Source organism: Glarea lozoyensis, assembly GCF_000409485.1.
Source record: "Glarea lozoyensis ATCC 20868 chromosome Unknown GLAREA6, whole genome shotgun sequence".
Taxonomy (NCBI): domain Eukaryota; kingdom Fungi; phylum Ascomycota; class Leotiomycetes; order Helotiales; family Helotiaceae; genus Glarea; species Glarea lozoyensis.
In genome coordinates, this window is record NW_007361001.1 from 534,649 (window position 1) to 554,992 (window position 20,344).

General features: G+C 46.7%; 5 protein-coding genes across 5 annotated transcripts; 2 read left to right on the top strand and 3 right to left on the bottom strand.

Annotated features, from left to right (window-relative positions):
- Positions 1-1,627: 1,627 nt before the first annotated feature.
- Positions 1,628-3,607, top strand: GLAREA_02476 (uncharacterized protein; the record flags this gene model as incomplete). The annotated part of the gene is made up of 1 exon (XM_008087562.1): positions 1,628-3,607. The coding sequence occupies one exon, from the start codon at positions 1,628-1,630 to the stop codon at positions 3,605-3,607; it is 1,980 nt and encodes a 659-aa protein (XP_008085753.1).
- Positions 3,608-5,455: 1,848 nt separating this feature from the next.
- On the bottom strand, positions 5,456-5,839 carry GLAREA_02477 (uncharacterized protein; the record flags this gene model as incomplete). The annotated part of the gene is made up of 1 exon (XM_008087563.1): positions 5,456-5,839. The coding sequence occupies one exon, from the start codon at positions 5,837-5,839 to the stop codon at positions 5,456-5,458; it is 384 nt and encodes a 127-aa protein (XP_008085754.1).
- Positions 5,840-6,988: 1,149 nt separating this feature from the next.
- On the bottom strand, positions 6,989-7,225 carry GLAREA_02478 (uncharacterized protein; the record flags this gene model as incomplete). Its single annotated transcript, XM_008087564.1, has 1 exon — positions 6,989-7,225. The coding sequence occupies one exon, from the start codon at positions 7,223-7,225 to the stop codon at positions 6,989-6,991; it is 237 nt and encodes a 78-aa protein (XP_008085755.1).
- A 422-nt stretch (positions 7,226-7,647) lies between these two features.
- On the top strand, positions 7,648-13,439 carry GLAREA_02479 (Acetyl-CoA synthetase-like protein; the record flags this gene model as incomplete). Its single annotated transcript, XM_008087565.1, has 3 exons — positions 7,648-8,516; positions 8,614-11,689; positions 11,745-13,439. 3 exons carry the CDS (start codon positions 7,648-7,650, stop codon positions 13,437-13,439), a joined length of 5,640 nt encoding a protein of 1,879 aa, XP_008085756.1.
- A 419-nt stretch (positions 13,440-13,858) lies between these two features.
- Positions 13,859-18,569, bottom strand: GLAREA_02480 (ABC transporter transmembrane region; the record flags this gene model as incomplete). The annotated part of the gene is made up of 5 exons (XM_008087566.1): positions 13,859-14,555; positions 14,602-14,733; positions 14,786-15,232; positions 15,282-18,283; positions 18,354-18,569. The coding sequence occupies 5 exons, from the start codon at positions 18,567-18,569 to the stop codon at positions 13,859-13,861; spliced, it is 4,494 nt and encodes a 1,497-aa protein (XP_008085757.1).
- Positions 18,570-20,344: the final 1,775 nt, after the last annotated feature.

The following is a 20,344-nucleotide window of genomic DNA, read 5'->3' on the forward strand; positions in this document are numbered from 1 at the left end:
GATTGTATCCGCAACCTTGCCGCACGCTTTGGTCATCACCAGGAGCCAGGGCTGTTCTTCGACGATTTGGTTTGGCCATTTGGAGATGAAGACATGTGCATTTTTCTGCCATGCAAGTCGTGTTTGACGAATCCTAAAGTCTGCGCCAAGAAGCCGCAGACTCTCGAGTTGAAAACTGGGAAATTAATTAAGAAACGTCCGGGTATGAACGAGGGGTCTCTTGGCTTTTCGGTGCCAGAACAAGGCGCGGTGGTGTTTGCTTTGGGAAAGCGAAAAAGTTCATCTAGGCTTAAGATGTCTTTCCAGTTTCTGAAAAAACACTAGGTTCTTCACAAGAAATCGCTTAAGTGTTGTGTCTCGCTTAAATGCAGAGGGGGGATATTCACGTGAATGAAATTCCTTGCCTGATCGAAGATACATAAAAGGTGTTCTTTATACTGTGATGTGATATAGCTGGATCGATTTTGGTATTTGCTTAAGTGTTAAAATGTGACATTGTTGCTTGTTGGCATCAGTCGCTTGGGGGTAGTTCCACGTAACTTTCAATTCAGACATAGATTTGTGGTAAACTAGCAATCAAGATATACTTGAGTACAAATGGGAAAGTACAATAAGAGTTGTGGATTATCCATTAAACTCATGCGAGATAACAAAAACTTACTTGACGACTCTAGTGAGAATAACTTATTGAGAAACGATACGTTTGCAACTCTTATCCTATAAAGATATTATCTAACGAGACTAAATAAAACCGCTTTTGATGTAGGTGCTATGGCAATTGATAACACCAGTTGCACTTGAATAATATTGCGATTTATCGCATGACAACTTTTGGTAAACCTCACAAACGATAATTGGCCATTATGAATGTTCAATTGGTAGTTAAACACAACTGAATATTTTGTTCTTTCTCCCAAATTCGGTTAGCAAGCCAGGCTGCTTCAACTCCAGCGTTACTCACCCAGCTCACCTGTGTAGCCAACCTGCTTCTGGTCACAGGGCATTGTATTATTGGTTTTGTCAACTCTGACTCTCTGAGATTTGAGTTGTGAGGATCTCAATTGGGCGTTCTACAAGCGTATACACCATGTGTACTAAACAGTTGTGTATTCAATAGTTGTGTGCTGAATAGTTTTACGCCCAACGGTTTCCTAACGCTATTACTATTTCTAAATTTAGGGACCCAAATTTGGCGGGCCAATATCAAGGCTTTTCGGAAATTCCATTCGGAGAGAGAGAGTTGCTCAGTCTGGCTTTTTCACCAAAAGATGAAAGCGATCCCCGCTTCAGCTTTGCTGCCTGGAATTCCCAACTGTCGGTTCATCAGAAATAAGGTAATAGATCGTCTGCACAGCACAGTAACTCGACGCCGTATGCTAGTACAATATATGGTATAATTCAGTAAATGGTTAAGGATAAGTTCTAAGCCTGGCTGCCTCAGCACTCATAGTGCAGCAGCACGTGACTACCTAATCGGGACTAGCTCAAAAGACTAGCCAATGAAGTGAATGGATTTCGACACTAACATTTAACAGTTGCTTCCTTCCTTCCCTCATCCCACAATCATACCTCACTCTTCTACAGCTTCTGATTGCGGCTAAGTTCTCGTCACCATTTCACATTTGCGATGGAATCGATTGCAATGGAAACTCGTGGTAAACGCACGGCTGACGCGATTTCGCCAACACGAGAAGGTTCCAGCCAATCAGCATCAATTGCCAACGACCGTAAGAAGCGCGATAACATCTTGGACGAAGGAGAGGACGAGAATGATGAAGACCTCGAAGATATGAGTGACGACAACGAGGATGATATTTTCGACGAGGGTGATGATTTTGACCAGGAGATGGATGTATACGAGGAGTTTATGGGCCCAGAGGAGAGAGAAATCGAACAAAAGGAGCACTCTCTAGGTAACCAAAAACTCATCTTCAAGATATTCCTGGCAGACGACGATGAAGAGTTTACACGCTGGATGCAGACCATACATGTTCACTGCAGCTGCGAAGGAAAAGTGATTGGACGAGGTTTCGGCCGGTACGTGGTTAGAAATAGGATTCGGGACAGTTTCTGGAGAGATATGGAAGAGCCTTGCCAGGAACTCTCTAGTATTGGTTTCGAATTATTCGACCGCTATGGTCGTCTTAAGAAGGAATCGAAGGATCACCCAATCCAGAAAGGGACCGGAGTTTGGGGACCTGAGCTTGACATAGGATCATTTTTTGTCATCGAACAAATACTCATCGACAAGGAGTGGCGTCGCAAGGCACTCGGGACTAAAATTGGCACTTATCTTGTTGAGAAATCTCGCACAGGAAGTAGAGACTCGCAATATTCTCTTGCGGTACCTGGCTGGCTCAACCGCGATATCGAGTCTCACACTCGGGGCAAAACGAAAAGCGAACAACGAGAGATTAGATATCGTGTGTATGATGATGTGGTATCGTTCTATCGCTCGCTCGGCTTTCGTCGGATAGGTGCATCTAGCTGCTTTGGTCTTGCAATAGATAAAAGCCACCCAGCTCGTGCAATCCTGCCAGCCGACGACTTCGATCCAACGGAAGAAGAGCCGGATAATGATGAAGGCCCAGAATGCGAAGATGCTGCCGAATGGGGTGCTGATGAGAAGCGGAAGTCCTGGCGTCTAGAGCTGTTGAAAGATAGACTTCCATTTCACCATGCCATAATCACCCTCCCCGACAGCGAGTGCGTAGAATTTCTCAGGGCGTGGAAGTCAGACGAGAACCCGGCCGATGAGTGGGCAAAAGCCGACCGGTATTCAAACAATGTCTTGCACATCGCAGCTTGTGAGCTCAAAATCCAAACCGTCCGTTGGTTGATTAGTGATTCGGGTAAGGGCCAGATCCTAAGCTTGGCCAGAAATGTGAAAGGATACACTCCAATCGAACAGCTCGAATCCGAGCTTGAAACCAAGAGAACTAGACGAACTCATGGAATGATGACTGTTGACATATCTGACAATTTCTCTGGTTTCGCTCCAGAAGCTACCAGCTGTTTGGCAGCTCTGCGGAGCTCGGGGAATCTTTCTCGAATCCAGCTTGCTCGACTGAAGTTCGGATGCACTTGCGGCTCGTGCATAGATGGTTTTTTGTCGCCGCGCATGAGCTATGCGCTGTTGTGCCAAGCAGAGATTACACACGACATGTTGAACGACAACGTCGAAGATGCAGAGACCTGGTGCATGTGGCACAAAGACTTAATTAAATATGTGGCCCAGGACATTCAACAAAACTTCACCACGAACAAGTCATATCGGCAGGGTTTCGCCAACATATTTCACCATGCTGCCACTGTCTTGAATAGAAACAGACCCCCGACTCTCCTCAACCTCGTACATGAGTTTATGGATGCTAGCGAGTGGCCTCCTCATACCAAAAACTTCCTTGGTAGAGGAGGCGAGCCTGAGAGCGTACTGAGAATTATATTTGAGAATGCCGTAGATCAGGATGAGTGGACTGGAGACGGCGAACACATGGAGGTCTTTAGGGACAAAGTTATGGCTTTCCCGGAGTGTCGCAATGACCACGAATTCGGCTTTGTGGCTTTGGCTTGCGGAATTCCAAACTTGATGCGTCTGTATGGCTAGATGAACCAAATGGACGAGTTGCAAATGCTGAAAAAAAAGTGGACGGTATGATACGGTGCGAATTGCTATGGTGTGATTGCTGAATGAAGACGAATGATATGATTTACGACACGAATTGCTATGTTATGAATGCTGAATGAAGACGGATTGTATGATATACGGCGCAAATTGCTATGTTATGAAGGTTGTTGGATCCTTCCAATAAAGACTCGTACGGTAGAGCAGTTGTTTGTAAGTTTAAGTTCTTAATAATAATTAAGTGAAAGAATTGCTTAGCAAATAGAGGCTACATATTAGAATACAATAACATGGACAGACTCATGGTGGTGGAAATCTGGAAGCTGTTTGTTAAAATTCCACAACTATCTGTGATAAAATGTTTCCTTCAAACTCCCTACCGTCACTTTCACTTCAAAAATCAGGAAAATTCCGAACCCTTCTATCCACTCTCCACTCTCTAACGTCACTCCTGCTTCCCTCCAATCCATTCTAGTCCCCCTCCCCCTTCCTTCCCTCACGATCTGTCCTCAAATCCCCCGCCCCTAAAACTCCCCCCAAAATAGTACTCCATGTCAGAAACAATCTCGCCCTCAAGATCCTCCCACATCCAACGCCGGCTATATCGGCGAAAACGGGGGAATTGTCGACGTGCTTTTGCCACTGCGTTAAAAATGTCTGCCGATCGATTGATTTGAAGTCTGTAGCGCTCCAGATTACACCGGTTCGGAGTTCGAGACGGAGTGAGAATTTCATCTGCGCTGAGAATTGAGGGGGGGTTGTTGGTGGGGTTGGAGGGGTGTTGGGGTTTGGGTTGGGATTTGGGTGGGATATTTTGGGAGGGGGGATGGGGGGTTGTGGAGGCGAGAGATGTGGAGGTGAGGTGGTGTGGTTGGTTGGTGTGCTGGGGGGTTGCGAATGGATTTGTGGATGGTGAGAAAGGGGTACGGGAATGCTGGGTTGGAGTTATGTTATAATGGAATTAGTAACCGGCGATTAAAGAAAGGGGGTGTCATCTAGTATAGTATGTGAGAGGTATAGTAATCAGTCATATAAGGAGTCATAACATCTTTCGAATGATTCTAGTCGTGTTTGTTGTCATAACGTGTAAACAAAATCAGTTCACCTACAGTTCACCTAGTCCTACACTGTCGTCATATTATAATTTTCGAATATATTAACGGTAGTAAGTCATTCTGCCACCTCCTCAGGAAAGCCTCGTCACCTTTTATGACTCCAATAAAGAAACTAACAATCGGCAATCTGTCGGCATTCAAGAAGATTTCGACAGCCATTTCAATATGGTTTATAGTTAATGTTAAAAGATATACGAGATAATCTTATCACAGTATTGAATCTCATCTCCTGGACCTGTTCCCAAATTCAGTTACGACGCTGAATCTTACGAAAAAGCAAATCTTGGCTTAGTTAGTCAATGTTGAACCATAAATTGGCCAAGTGGTTTATAGATAGTGAGATTATGGTTTTCTTGATTGTAGTTCCTAACTAAAAGCCATATCTCATTCAGGTCATGAATTTGTGGAACGGCGAGTATTCATTTATGGCGCAAACCATTTCCAAGCCTTGAATGTGTCGCATGAGAGATAGAGATGTGTTTTGACAAACGTTTCAGGAGTCAACATATAGCAAGTTTGTGATAAGATGAAATAATATTAATTTTGTATAGCATAATGTTTGTGTCGGATGCAATCATGATATGCTTGATGTTCTGTGAATTAATCTACGAGCTCTAGCTAGGAGTCAAACTTATCAAATGTAACCGACTTATATTTGCCAAGCGTCTTCACTAGTTGGGCATCGCAAGCCTCCCCTCCAAACTCCTTATCCCTTTCACTCCACCAAATTCCCAGCCCTCATCTTCCTCCTTCCCTCCTCCCTCCCTTCCTCTCCTTCCTCATTCATCCCCAACCCTCTCATCCCCCCCTCAATCCCCTCCAGATATCCACTCCTGCACTGCCGATAGAACTCCGGATTCCCACAAAAATGCTCGTAAACCTCCTTGAATGTGTACCCCGGACAAATAGCCTTGAACTTGGCGTAGCAATGCTCCCACTTGATGAAATAGGTGAAGTTGATGGCGTCTTCGCCGTCGGGGGTGATGATGTCTTCGTCGATTAGGAGACGGCGGAGACAGAGCATTTCGTGGGGGTAGATGGATATGCGGGATATCTCGGATTTTTGTGGAGGAGGGAGGGTGGTGAGTGGTTGAGGCATGGTGATGGTGGTGTGACTGTTAAGGTTTCCAAACATGTAATCTGAATGGTTAGGGTTTGAATGGTGTAGGGTCTGGTGCATAAAATTGTGGATTAAATGAAAATGAAAATCTGGTTGTTCTGTTGTTTTGCTGTGTTCATTATCGTGTGGTTGTTTCTTTGTTCCTCCATCATCTCAAGACTGTGAGTACCATCCATTGTTTTCCACATCAACACTGTGACATTAAATCGAAGGAAAAATAGGCAAAATCTGGAGTCTTTTTTTCGAGGTGAGTTCTTTCATTGTTGTAGAGATGGGTATGGATCTGAAATATCCTCAAAACAAGAAAGTTGGAATCAGCAACAGGGAAATCCGGGGTAATCAGTGGGCTCAAATGCCCGATTTCCTTCGTTCACATAGATCAGTTCATATAGAATTGTTCTTCCATCCCGGAGTCACTTGAATTATTTCTTCCTGTAAGAAGATGATACTAATACTATAAGTGCCAAATCAGTGCCCGGTAAGAATATACTATAGTTGACATTCGTTAACTTCTCAATTAGAAGAAATAGCGTAAAGCTTAACGGTGCTGGTCGTTTCTGTCTGACACTGAGAATATTACTATTCTGGCCTAAGATTAAATAAGGAGCGCCGCCATTCTGCTGGCATAAATGCTGTCGTGGATGCGCACGATTGTGAAATGTAGAAGTACTTTTGTGAAAGATTATGAGCGTTCTAAGCAAATATTATTTGACACCATGGACATGCTTAGATCTATTCAATCATGTTGATACGAGGCACAAGAATACTGGGACAACATAAGCAAGTGGTATTTAAGCTTTTGGAGCTCGCTTAGCTAACCGGCCCCCCTTAAATCCATGGATGTATCAAGGTACGACTCTTTCTGCCTCTTACTTTGAAAGTAACAGTTCTTCACCCTGAAAATTTTCACTTCCCCGTTAAGGTTAATAAAGCCTCTGAGAATAGCCTGCATTCCCCTTCACGCGAGCAAATTTAATACAGAATTAATTCGCTCAGCGCGCTTCCTAAAAAACCCCCAGAGTCCCACCTTTATATCAAAGGTACTTAAGACCTTGGCACCCTCGACGGACTCAAACCCACCCCACTAATCAACCCACGCTCCCAAATCCGGAGTGAAAACCTGGTAAACTAGTCCATCCTCTTATATGCAACGCTGTACGTAAATGTCTTTAAGGAGCTGACTCCGCGAACACACACCAATAGTAAATCAACCTCGGAACCAATAGCAAAATCTTTCCTCCCCCTCTGCTCCTCTTCCGTCGCAGAGAAATCGGACGCGGGGTTGCGGCGGGTGCGGAGGGCCAATTGCCGAGCTGCCAGCCGGAAGTGGTCCGGTCTCCGGCCGCCCTGTCCCTCATCCAACATATTTTAGCGGGCCGGACCGTTCACCAACTGCTTCCGCAGCAACGTCTGGCTGGTTTGCTCGTTCGTCACAGCCATGTCAGCACCTAGTGTTGTACGTCAAATGGTAGAATTTCAAGTGAAAAAATCGACGGCGGGGGGTGGGAGAAGATGGACTTTGGAGACTGCTAACCCCTGTGTTACATCCTTGTTTGTGCGGTGGGGAGGAGCCTGCCTGTTCGGGTGGCCAGTGATCGGTTGAAAGCGTGTGATGTGTTGATATCTCTGCTTATTTTGAAGTTTCTTTTTTGTTGATTGCTTTTCCTGAGATAGAGGTGCTTGTACCATTTTGTATCGTTTACTCGTTTCTTGTCTCTTCTTTGCTGAACGCCGCGAAGGTTTCAAGAGTGGTGTAATCTTTGAATTTGGTTCTTTCAGTCGGAATCATGGCTAGAGATGCAGAGGTTCTGAGCCAGGCGAGCTTCAAGAAGGGCTTAGAGTGGAATGGACAGCTTCCTCGAGCAGTCGAGGCGCTTGTCTATAGTCTTATTCACGCGCAAGCGCTGAAAGACGGTGAGGCACAAGCGGTGTGCTCTTGGGATGGTGACCTCACATATACGGAGTTGGACTCGTTATCTTCACGCTTAGGAAATTATCTGACAACGCAAGGAGTTGGTCCCGAAGTTATTGTTCCTTTGTGTTTCGAAAAGTCCAAATGGGCGATTGTTGGTTTGTTAGCCGTTCTCAAGGCTGGCGGGGCATTTCTTTTACTGGACCCTTCACAGCCGATTGCTCGCTTGGAATCCATTGTCAGGCAGACAAACTCGAAAGTAGCCCTTTCCTCGGCCGATTGTTTTGATATATGTACGAATCTAGTGAGCCAAGCAGTTGTGGTTGACAGTTCCTCTCTTTCTTCCCTGGGGCCTGGGAACGAGACCAAGGCTCCGACTACGGCTAGTCCTAACAATGCGGCATATTACATTTTCACCTCTGGAAGTACTGGAAACCCAAAAGGCGTTGCCATTGAGAATATTTCGCTTTCCAATACGGCAACCAACATTGCTGAAAAGTTAGGATATCAAAGTGGATCACGTGTGTTCCAATTCGCATCGTACGCTTTCGATGCCTGTATCACGGATATCTTTGCAACTCTGGCATCTGGTGCTACGCTCTGTATTCCATCAGAATGGGAACGAAACAATGGCATCGTTGATGCGATGCGGCGGATGGATGTTAATAACGCGAAGTTCACTCCTTCGCTAGCGTCTAACCTCGCTTTCGATGAAGTACCCACATTCAGAACTTTAGTTCTTGGGTATGTAATCCTTTTCTTCAATTTAATAAAGTTCTCGCTGAAGGATACGACCATCGTCTCAAGTTTCATGACTCCGCTAATACTTGTGACCATTCAGGGGAGAGAGCTGCCCTCCGTCACTCCTAGAGAGGTGGTCCAAGAAGCTCCGAACGATTCTGGTATACGGACCGACGGAATGTTGTGTTATTTGCTTCACAGCTGATGCGAGCCAACGTAGGCTAGTCGCTGGAGAGATTGGAAAGCCAGTGGGCTCCCGTGGGTGGATTGTAAAACAAGACAACTACAACCAACTTGCGGAAATCGGAGAAACGGGCGAACTACTAATTGAGGGTCCATTGGTCGGTAGAGGGTACTTGAATGATCCGGCAAAAACCAGTCAACAGTTCATTCAGAATCCCTTGTGGATGGTTGGACACCAAAAGCAAAGTCGGATGTATCGAACGGGAGACTTGGCTTCTTATCTGGATGATGGTCGAGTTTGCTATGCTGGCAGGATCGACAATCAAGTCAAAATCCGAGGTCAAAGATTAGAATTGGAAGAGGTGGAGAAGAATCTTCACGACACTCTGTCAGAAATTGTCAAGCCAGGTTCGAAAAGAGTCGTTGTCGATGCAGTGGCGTTTTCTGGATTGATAAGTAAACAGCTTATCGCGTTCATTTGCCTGGATGAAAATGAGGACATTGGTTCATTGGACTGGGCGGTGAAAGATGGGCCGGAACTGATGACCTCGAGCGCCGAACAAGATCGATTTTCTACTATGGTATCGGAACTCGAAGAAAAGATGAAAACCTTGTTACCGATCTACGCAGTTCCCACAGTCTGGGTTCCACTCAAGACTGTTCCATTTACGATATCTCGAAAAGCCGATAGAAGAAGACTTCGGAATATCGTTTCAGAACTTACGGTTAAGGAACTTGGGATATTCATCAACAGGAAGAGAGATGCATCTGCGACTGAACTGAAACTGAGTCCAAAAGGAGTAAAACTTCAAGCGCTTTGGGCAGATGTCTTTAAAGTAGACCCTTCAGAGATCGAACCAGATGACAACTTCTTCTCCCTCGGCGGCGACTCTGTCATGGCAATCAAATTAATCGCGGCGGCAAGAGCTAATGGCTTTGACTTGAGTCTTGATATTGTTTTCAAATCTCCCATCTTGTACGACATGTCGGTCGTCACCAAAGATCTCGTCATACGGGAAGAAGACTTGGCGGCAATTCCTCCTTTCAAACTATTGAGTAAAGCCGATGTAAATATGGTGTGTCGGGAGGCCAGCAAAGCTTGTTCAATACCGCGAGAACTCATCGAGGATATATATCCCTGCTCTCCAATGCAGGAAGGGCTTTTGGCTCTCTCTATGAAAGATCCTGGGACATACATCTTGCAGTTCGTTTATCAAATGCCAGAGTCGGTCGATCTAGATCGCCTGAGATCTTCTTGGGAAGCTGTCGCAAAGCATGCTCAGGTTTTGAGAACCAGATTCTTCGATTGCAATTCGGATCTGCATCAGGTAGTTGTTAATAAACCGCTCAATTGGGGAATCGTAGATGGTGATTTGGACAAGTTCTTCTCAGCGGAGAAGGAACGAGGATTGAAGTTTGGAGAACCAATGTCTCGGCACACCGTTTTACGACAGTATCACAAGGGCAAAACGGACTTCTTTCTGATCTGGACTATTCATCACGCGCTTGTGGACGGATGGTCAGAATCGGATATCACCACCGCGGTAGAGCAAGAATATTTGGGCAAGAGTTCCGAGATATCCAAAGCTCCGCAGTACAACAAATTCATCAACTATATCAGCCAACAGAACCAGGAATCGGGACGACAGTTCTGGAAACAGCAATTGGAGGATGCGCCTGCACCAGTCTTCCCACCATTACCAAGCTCATCTTACGTTCCCAAAGTCGAGCGATCAAATCGAATAGACCATCACCTTGACGAGCACGCAGAAGCAGAGCTGAAGTACAATGTTCCATCCTTCAAGAAAGGTTCTGTAACAGCTGCAACCATGATTCAAGCTGCATGGCTTATTCTCCTCGGAATATACTCAGACACTTCAGATGTAGTTACAGGCTTGACATTGAACGGTCGAGCAGCACAACTCCCAAGAATCGATTCAATTCCCGGCCCAACCGTAACCACAATCCCGTTTCGCGCACGTCTTTCACCTGATCAAAAACTGTCCGAACTCCTCCAAAACACACAAGATCAATACCTGTCCATCCTCCCCTTTTCCCAATTCGGTCTCCATAACATAAGGCGACTAAGCGACGGCGCCATCGCAGCCTGTAAATTCCGCACCCTTCTCGTAGTCCAATCCGCCAACAACTCAAAAGACTCGCGCCAGTTACTCCTCGGTAGAAGTTACTTCTTCCCCGTCATGGATTTCGCGCTGGTGATGGAGTGCGAACTCCAAGGTGACACAATTGATTTCCGGGCGACGTTCGATCATCAGATTTTGAGGGAGGAGGAGGTGAGGAGGATCTTTCAGCAGATGGCGGATATTTTGAGGAGAATGTCGGTTGGGGATGAGGATATGAGGATTGGGGAGTTGATGAGGATTTCGGAGGGGGATAGGGAACAGATTGGGAAGTGGAATTCTGTCAAGGGTGAAGAGAAACAACTGGAGTGGTTGGTCGATCCTGAGGATGTGGATAGTTTGACTCCTATTGGTGGTGTTGGTGAGGTCTTGGTAGGGACTACTGAGCCTGGAGCTCAGCACCCCGACGTTGGGTTGGAAGCAAAGAACTTTGTCGAGGTTCCTACCTGGTATCAGAATCAAAGCGAGCAACCAGCGCGGAAGTTCTACAAGACTGGCGTTCTAGCTAAATATTCTTGGGATGGTGTCATATCTCCTATCGGTCGCAAAGACGACCTTGTTGAGATTCAAGGGCAACGTGTCGATATCACGGAAATCGAGGCTCATATCAAAGAAGCGATTCCATCCTCTTGGCAATGGTCGCCAGCTCAATTTGCTGTCACCGCTGTATCTGATGGGGAAGGCAGCAAAGTGCTCGCTGTATTTTTCGTTGCTGGGGATGAAAGCAGTCATGGGAGCGATGAAGATGTTATTTTAATGGGGACCTCAAAAAGGTTGGGGCTGTTTCATGAAATGGTAGAGGAGGTAGATGCTGAACTACATCAAAAGCTTCCGGAGCATAAAGTTCCTTTCGTAAGTCCACTAAATTCAACACTTTGGTTACGCAAACTAACATCATACTTAATAGTTGTACATTCCAGTTCAAAGACTACCACTCTCCGACTCCAAAGTTCTCGATCGAAAGTCACTAGTGGCAGTGGCCTCAAAACTTTTACCTGCTCAGCTCTCAAGATTCCGAATCAAAAGAGCAACCACAAGCAACTCACAGCCTCCCTCGACTCCCATTGAAAAGCGAATTCACAAGATCTGGATGGATCTTTTAGACGTGGACCAAATCGGCGTAGAAGACAATTTCTTCCATCTGGGTGGCGGCAGTGTCTTGGCCATGCGTCTCGTATCCATGGCACGACGAGATGGCATGACCATGACAGTTAGTGGAATATTCAAAACACCGGTACTACGCGAACTAGCTCTCACCGTACAGGAGAATGGCGAAGAAGAGGAAATTGCGCCCTTCTCGTTGATTGAAGATCTAGACGTCGCAGAGCAGAAAAAGGAAGCAGCATCTCAATGTAGGATTACAGAGGACAAAATCGAGGACCTATATCCATGTTCCGCTATGCAACTTCACTATATCACTGGATATCCAGGTGCTAACAAGACGATCTACGATCCTTGGGATTGGCAGTCTCAAGCTACATACACACTTCCACCGACTCTGGATCTCGACCGCTTTGTCGCAGCGTGGAACATCGCTATCAAACGTCACGGAACATTACGCACAATGATTGTAGACACAAAGTCTGGAATCCTTCAAGTCGTCCTCACCGAGCCTAAATCACCAGTCTGGCACTACGCAAAAAACCTCGACCAGTACATCGCAGACGACAAAGCAAATCCAATGGGTTTCGGTGTTTCTCTCCTTCGCTTAGGTATAATCACAACACCAGGAAGCTCGCAAAGACACTTCATCATGACAATCCACCACACCATCTACGACGCCTTCGCCCGTAGCATGCTCTTCGCCGAAATCGAATCCATCTACACCACCTCCTCCCTACCTCTGGGACCAACCCCAAAAATGTCCGCCTTTATAAAATACATAACCACCACACCCAAAACCGCCGCTCTCTCCTTCTGGTCCCACCATCTCGGCAACCTAACAACCACACCCCTCCTCACCCCCATCCCCTCCCCCCTCCCCCTCATAATCCACGAACACACCCTCACCACCCCCTTCCCGCCATCCACCCCCAACCTCCCCACCTTCCTCGAACTCTCCGCCGCCATAACACTCTCCCACCACCTCTCCCACCCAACAATAATCCTCTACTCCGACCGCTCAGGCCGGAACCTCCCCGTCCCATCCCTCCCAGACCTAATAGGTCCCACAACGCTCTTCCTCCCAATCCCCTACACCATCACGCCCACCTCCAGCATCCCCTCCCTCCTCGCCTCCTCACGCACCTTCCAAACAGCCCTGCTCCCCCACGAACACCTCGGGTTCTGCGAACTCCTCACCCTCCCCCCTTTCACCGCAATCCTAAAGAACGCGATAAACATGAATATAAATCCGCACCGCATGGCGGGGATGGGAAAGGGGCTGGGGATGGAGTATGAGGGGAGTCAGACGAATTGCGATGATCCGTTTGGGATTAATGTGGATGTTGATGCTGAGGCGGGGGTTTTGGAGTGGTGTGTTTATTTTGATGAGCGGTTTATTAGCCGGGGGGTGGTAGAGGGGTTGTTGGGGGATGTGGTTAGGGTTTTTGGGAGGTTGGTTGGGGGAGGGGTGGGGAGGGTGGAGGAGCTTTGGGGGTAGGTGGTGAGGGTGTTGGGGGTTGAGCGTGTTGGGGGTTGCTGGAGTGGAGGATGCTTCTTTTGGTATATTTCTTCGAGTTTGGTGTTTTCGTTTGGTGTGATTTGTTCAGCGTGTCCGCTTTTCTAGTTCTATATTTCAGTGAGGGACAGATAGATCTCTTTGGCACCCCGTGTTATATTGATAGAGTATATATTTCCTAAGTACCGAGACTTCAATACGAGTATTTTCTCTTTAATAAATGTCTAAGAATGTGACATGATTTTAGACGGTAACTAGAGGTCGGGAAATGGTACGTTACAAGGAAATTTTGTTCTCTCATTTGATTCTAATAACATAGCAGGTGTCTCAAACAATCAAACCACATGCATAAAAAACATATATAACACAAACCAAAGAAACATCTAAAACGAATGTACTTTTCACTTCCCACCTCCCCTACCAACCAACCCAGCAAACTTCCCCCCCACAACCCCCTTCAACTCCAGAGGCTTGCCCACCTCCACAATACTTCCCCGTTCCATAACAACCACGCGATCAAACCCCATCACCATCTCCAGCCGATGACTCACCATCACAATAGTATAATGCTTAAACTCATCCATGATGATCTTCTGCATCGCACGATCCGTGTCGCGGTCTACAGAGGAGGAAACCTCGTCGAGGAGAAGTATACCCCCGGAAGTGTTGGAGGTGGAGAAGGATTGTTTTTCGGAAGTAGTCATTGTGCCGAACGTGGCTTCATGGTCGCGAGAGCGGATTCGACGTCGTAATATGGCGCGCGCGAGGGAGAAGAGTTGTTTTTGACCTTGACTTAGACTCGCGGGTGTCAATGCCTCGCCAATCCCGCCACGCAGGGTGATGAGTCCGCTCAAGCCAACGACAGAGAGTACATCTTCGCATTCTGCTGCCGAGGACACGGAATACGGGTCTAGATTCACCATGATGGATGTGCCGTCAGGGAGAAAAACGGGGTCTTGGGGAACGGCGATGATGCGTTGACGGAGGGTTGAGCGGTCAATTTTGTGGAGAGGGAGCGAGTCTATGGTTATGTTTTGGGAGGTGAAGGATAAGGGGTCGAGGAGACGGAGGAGAAGGAGGATGGTGGATGATTTACCGCTGAGGGGATTAGCTTGGTTGAGTTTATGGGGAGAAGGGGTGTTACCTTCCGCTGCGGCCGCAGATGGCAATCTTTTCGCCGGGTTGGATGGTTAGGTTTAGGTTGTTGAGAGCTAAGTTTGGTCCCTTTTCGCTGATTTCATTTTCATTACCATCGTTTTCGTCTTTCTCCTCCTCGCTATTACGGCGTTAGAAAATTCAGGGAAGTTTCACTGGGATGGAAGACCTACTCATAAGAAGCTGATACACCATTCAATTCAATCGCACCTTGCATAGGCCATTCCGCCGGTGGAATTACATTTTCAACTTCTAAGCTCTCCGACTTGACATGATCACTGAAACTCTTCAAACGACTTACTGCGCCGATAGAAGTCTCGATCTGAGTATACCATCGGACGATATAATTGAGAATATTTCCTAATGTCATGAGTGTAATCAAACTAGCTCCAGTCATAGCGGTGCTAGAACGCAATTGAGTGGCAAGAGTGACGACTGTAACTGCTAGAACAGCGACGATCATCTGAAGCGCGAAGCCTAGCCAACGTTGGACCATGGCGAGAAGATATGTTGGCTTTAGCGAGATGGAGAGGAGGCTCTGGTTCAAATCAATACCATCTTGAATCCAGCCGAATGCGCGGAAGGTTGCAACGCCATTGATGGTATCAAGGAAATGGGAGCTGGAATTGTTAGTATTGAAAGAGAAGTCTGTGGAAAGAGATTGCTTACTAAAGAGGACTTTTTGCCTCGAGATCCAAAAGTCGGAGTTGTCGCGACGTGCGAAGGTAGAACTTTTGTACCCAGTACAAAATAACCAGCATAAATGGGTACGCGATTGCAAGATAAGGCGAAGAAGTTGCGATGACCGCAGCCATTCCGATAGCATTGCATACATCCAATGCGAGATTCGTGATCGCAAGTGGAAGTTCGTTGTCAATCAGTGTCATATCCTGAGAAAACAAATTAATGATCAACCCCGTATCTGTTGTCGCAAAGAACCTCAGAGGCGCATTGATCATAGTCTTCAGTGCATCTTTATGAAGTTTCGATCCAGAAACCTTGATCATGAGCCTGAAGCATATAAGGAAACAAAAGAACATGGATGCGACATATGCAACCTGAAAGAGAGCGTAGATTCCGATGTAAAAAGAGTTCGATCGTGAAGATGTTCCCGAAGCGACGTCTTTCGCCCAGAAAGTAAGCCATATGTTGGCAAAGTTGTAGAAGAATCCCCATCCGACGCCAAAGATCGTGAAGGCTAGGACTGAGGTTTTGCCAAGACTGGCGATGTAATGTCTGTGTATGTTGGAGACTCCGACCAATCGACTCCTTTCATCCATATGACTGAATCCTGCGGCGACCTTCTTTGGTGTCGCAACAACCGTTGACGCTGAAATAGCCACTTTGGTATCGGTAATCTGAGTAGAATCCCTCTTTTCTGCCTCAAGTGGCTTGATGTCGAGACCTTGGATATAGTTTTCGTTTGCAGCGAGATCAGAGAAGCTTCCCTGCTCGACGATAGTTCCATGTTCTCCCAATGCGATGACATGATCTGCTGCAGGTAAGTGTCGAATGCTGTGAGTACATAACACCACAGTCGCATTTCGATGTCGCAATATGCCGTTAGGTCCAAAAACGCGTTCAAAGACTTGTGCTTCGGTGTCCGCGTCTAGTCCGCTAAGAATATCGTCAAAGATGAAGAAATTTGTGTCAAGGTACAGTGCTCTCGCGATCGAAACACGCTGCTTTTGACCCCCGCTCAATGATATTCCACTACTGCCAACACTAGTGTCGTCACCCTTTGGAAGGATTGAAAGATCTTGCTCCAACATGGAAGCTTTCACCGCTTCATCATATCGGGCTTGGTTGAAAGGAGAAAATCCAATGATATTCTCTTTGATGGAGGCATTGGATAAATATGGTGTTTGACCACAGTAACCCACTTTCCTTGACATGAAATTCGAGCTTAGAGAAACGTGCCCACGGGAGACAGGAATCTCGCCGAGCAGAACTGTACATAAAGTAGACTTCCCCGATGCGATCGGTCCGACAACCATCGTCAGCCGCGATGAAGGGATGGTCAAATTGATGTCCTTGAGCGCGATCTTGTTGGTTTCCCAGCCAAAGTTGCCTCCCGTGATGCTTATTGCCGATTTTGTATCATGTTCCGAATCAGCATACGCTGAGCTCCCGGTTTCGGATCCCGTCTCCGAGTCCTGAGAGTATGCCATGCGGAAGTCGACTCTCTGAGGTTGCTCCAAGAAGGTTTGAATCCTGTGAAGACAGGCAAATGCCGCTAGAAGATTTGGCGTGTTTTGGAAGAGATAACTTAGAGGATCAGCCAGCAAAAGAATGTAAGAAACTGATGTGAAGATTGACGAGACATCGAGTCCTTCCGATGTAACTGCAAATGTCATGACAGTCGACAAAGCCATGGGAAGATACCCGAGCGTTACAACAATGATGTAAATGGTTCGAAACTTCGCAGCACTTTTGAGCTCATCCACACGCATCTTCTGAATTAAGCTCTCGACAGGAGCGGCAAGTCCAGAGATTCTCAAATGTTTCATGTGCGATATGACATTTGCTGTGAGCCCAACTCGGCTTTGAATTCTATCCATCCAAGCTCTTTGGCGAATGCCGGTCCATCGATTGGCAAACGAAGCCAAACTGATGCAGACAATAACCACGATGAGAGGAGCGAGAAATGCCAACCCGAGTTGGCGCTCAAGTAGCCATGTGGCTATTGCTACTTCAACAGTATTTGCCCAGAACTCATGCAAGTTCAAAAAGCCAAGTCTGATGCGTTCGACGTCGGCACTCATCAAGGTGATAGCAGCGGATTCCCCTGAAACGGAGAGTCTTGTTTTGGTGGTCTTCTTGTATACTGCACCAACCAGAGACCCTCGAGTCATGCATAGAGCGCGCTCGTGAAGATACCAATACAAGGCAGTCGAAGAAGCCATGCCCGTGTAGATAATTATAGTAGCTCCAATTAAACCGTAACCGCTGTTTCTCGCATCATGGTCTTCCGGCTTTTGAAGCAGCTTCAAAAGTCTTCGAATGAGAAATGGTTGACAGAAGCGAAAAGCTGTGAGACCGAGTCGTGGAATCATGGGTAGCAAAAGGGCAAATGACAAGGTCCTCGCCAGAGCTTTCGTCAAGCCCAGCCCATATCTCTGGCCCTTTGACTTGGTAGCTTCAAGTCTCTCCAAAAGTTCAAATTGCAATCTCTCTGTAATGATTCTTCCATCGAGTGGGTAGAGATCTTCCAGGATTAAAACTTTGCTATACCCGCTCCTAAAAAGTCTTTGCAACCATCCAAGAGTTGCCAAACCAAAGAGGCCAGTTGTTTCCTCAGGACTATGTTGCTTGGGATCCCAATTTATCCATTTGGTTTTGTGCTGGCATTCGAGAACAAGAACGGCCGCTTTCACCACAACAGCAGCGGTAACAACTCGAGAGAAAGTGGACTCTTCGGGTGTGACCGAGGCAAGCCATAATGTCCGAGTTTGAGCAATGTCAAATAGAATAGTAAGTAGCAAATAACCGCTTAGTAAGATAGATGGTCGAGGAGAACGCGGATGCTCCAGAAATGAGACAAATATAATACAAAGCGAGGAAATGAATCCCAGCGAGGTGGAAGAAGCAAACAAAGCTTTTGACTGATTCGATTTCGTACTGAAGACAAGAAGTGTGAGGCAAAGTGCTCCGTACAAAATAGTTGCGGCCTACATAATGCAAGCTTCAGTAAGAGATAATCACAGGGAGGAAATGATCTCAATTCGGAGAAATTCATACCAACTTTACAATTTTCAGAACCGAGCCGCCTAGAGTCACTACTTTCGGCCTTCCAGCAAGAACAAGTCCTCTGGTCAACCCGAGGGCAATAAAGACTGCAGCCGGAACAAGTCCAAAGAAGATCCTCTCAAACCGAAGTGTGAAGTCAAAATTGTCCCGGCAGCCCCGAACTGCCGTTCCGAAAGATGAATCGTCTGCACATGCCGAAAAGTCCATGTTGTTGACCGTCTTTTCCTATGGCGTCGGCTGTTCTTCGTGTATCGTGAGCGCGGGAGCCCCAGATTTCAATTTGCTGCCACGAAATAAAAAGAGCGTACCTGCCCAGAACAAATGAACTAAATCCATCCTGGGGAAAGGATATGGTCTGAGTCTTCCCCTACTCGTCTGGGGTTGGAAAAGGGGGGCAAATAATTGCAACTGCGTGGTGGAGTCCATGGCAAGCATCTCTTCGAAAGGCTTCATAGCGAAGTTGGTAACGTCAAAAGGTAACTCGGTCCGAAGCTAAAATCCTTGGAGGTTAGATTCGCAATAGTGAGGGGTGATGGCTGGCTGGGGTGATCCGTTGCATTTCGAGAATGACGCTAAAGCCTGGGATCAGCGGACATATATTCGTGGCACGGGCACCGGCGGCAAAGCAATAAAGGTTATTCCACTAATATGAGCACGCGAAGAACTTCGTGATGGGATCTTTCGATTTTCAGAGTATCAAACCAACATCACCGTCGTATCTGTTGGAACAAACATTGTTAGAAATGCTGACTCTCGTGAGAAACTCGTCGCAAACCTGACGAACCAACGAGCGTATAATTCATGCAGCGACATTGAAGATATGCAGGAGCAACGGCCTTGCAGCAAGGCCACGTGCATCATATGGCAGAGCCCGGTAATTGATCCTTTACTTTCAATAAGGCGATTTGGTGGAGAGAGTATGGGCGACTTAAGCGAATAGAAATTGTTGATTGTAGCCAAGCAGAGTAATTGTCAATGACACCCTGTTCATGGGCGTTAAAGCCATGTGCCCTCACATGCAAGGAATGTCGTATATTTGGATGGAAGATCGAACAACGGACGGTTCGAAGAAAGCTCGAAAAGGCAGGAGGTAAATGATGATATCCACATATCATAGGGCGCATCGTTGGTTTGCGGCGCAGAAAGTTTGCTGACGAAGCTGACAATAAGTACGAGTGGATAAAGTTATTACAAGAGCTGTCCGGAGGGGCTCTTCCGAATCCGACTTATCCAGGGATACCCATACAGGCTCGTAAACGTCGACGACAGATGAGTAATTTTTATACGTGATGTTGCGGCGTCAAAGTAATAACACTGCTGTGTACCAGCTGAAAGTACGAAACAAACGCTTCGCGCGCTCAAACTATTTAGGCGATTATTTGCGACGTTACCTTCAAAGCCAGATGTCGACAGAAGTGGAAGGTGGAAATATTCGAGTCGCTTGACAAAGAGCGCGAAAGTTTTATTGGTGGGCAAGCATGTTTGCAATCGTTTGATAAACACTTCCGGCTAAATCCTCCATCGAATTGTTAAGAGGCGTAACTTTCTTCAGCAACTAACCAACGTAAGCTGACCATACACAGAAAGCCAACATATCTGTTGGACTCACTGCTACCTGCTCGCATACTTCTCAGCGTGTGATTCTTACTGTGCCCAGCGCAATTCGAGACGTTAGGCAACTCTGCTTGAGCTGCTCGAAAACAGCGAGATGGTTCCACAAGAGAGGGTGTGTGGAATTGATATGGCGTATTCCCCGATAGCATTAGAAGGATCAGACAAGCAATGCTAGAAGTCAGACTTGCAAACCCAATTTACCGAGCACGAGGCTTGAACGTGGTTTACATGTGGAAATGCAGGTTCGTCAAGTCTGCAACTTGCAGCAACTGTAGGTTTGAATGCGGCAAAGTGGGTCAGCATCACACCCTCATATTTGGAATGACCACTAGGCCACTCACAGAATTCTTACTGCCGAGATTAAAGTG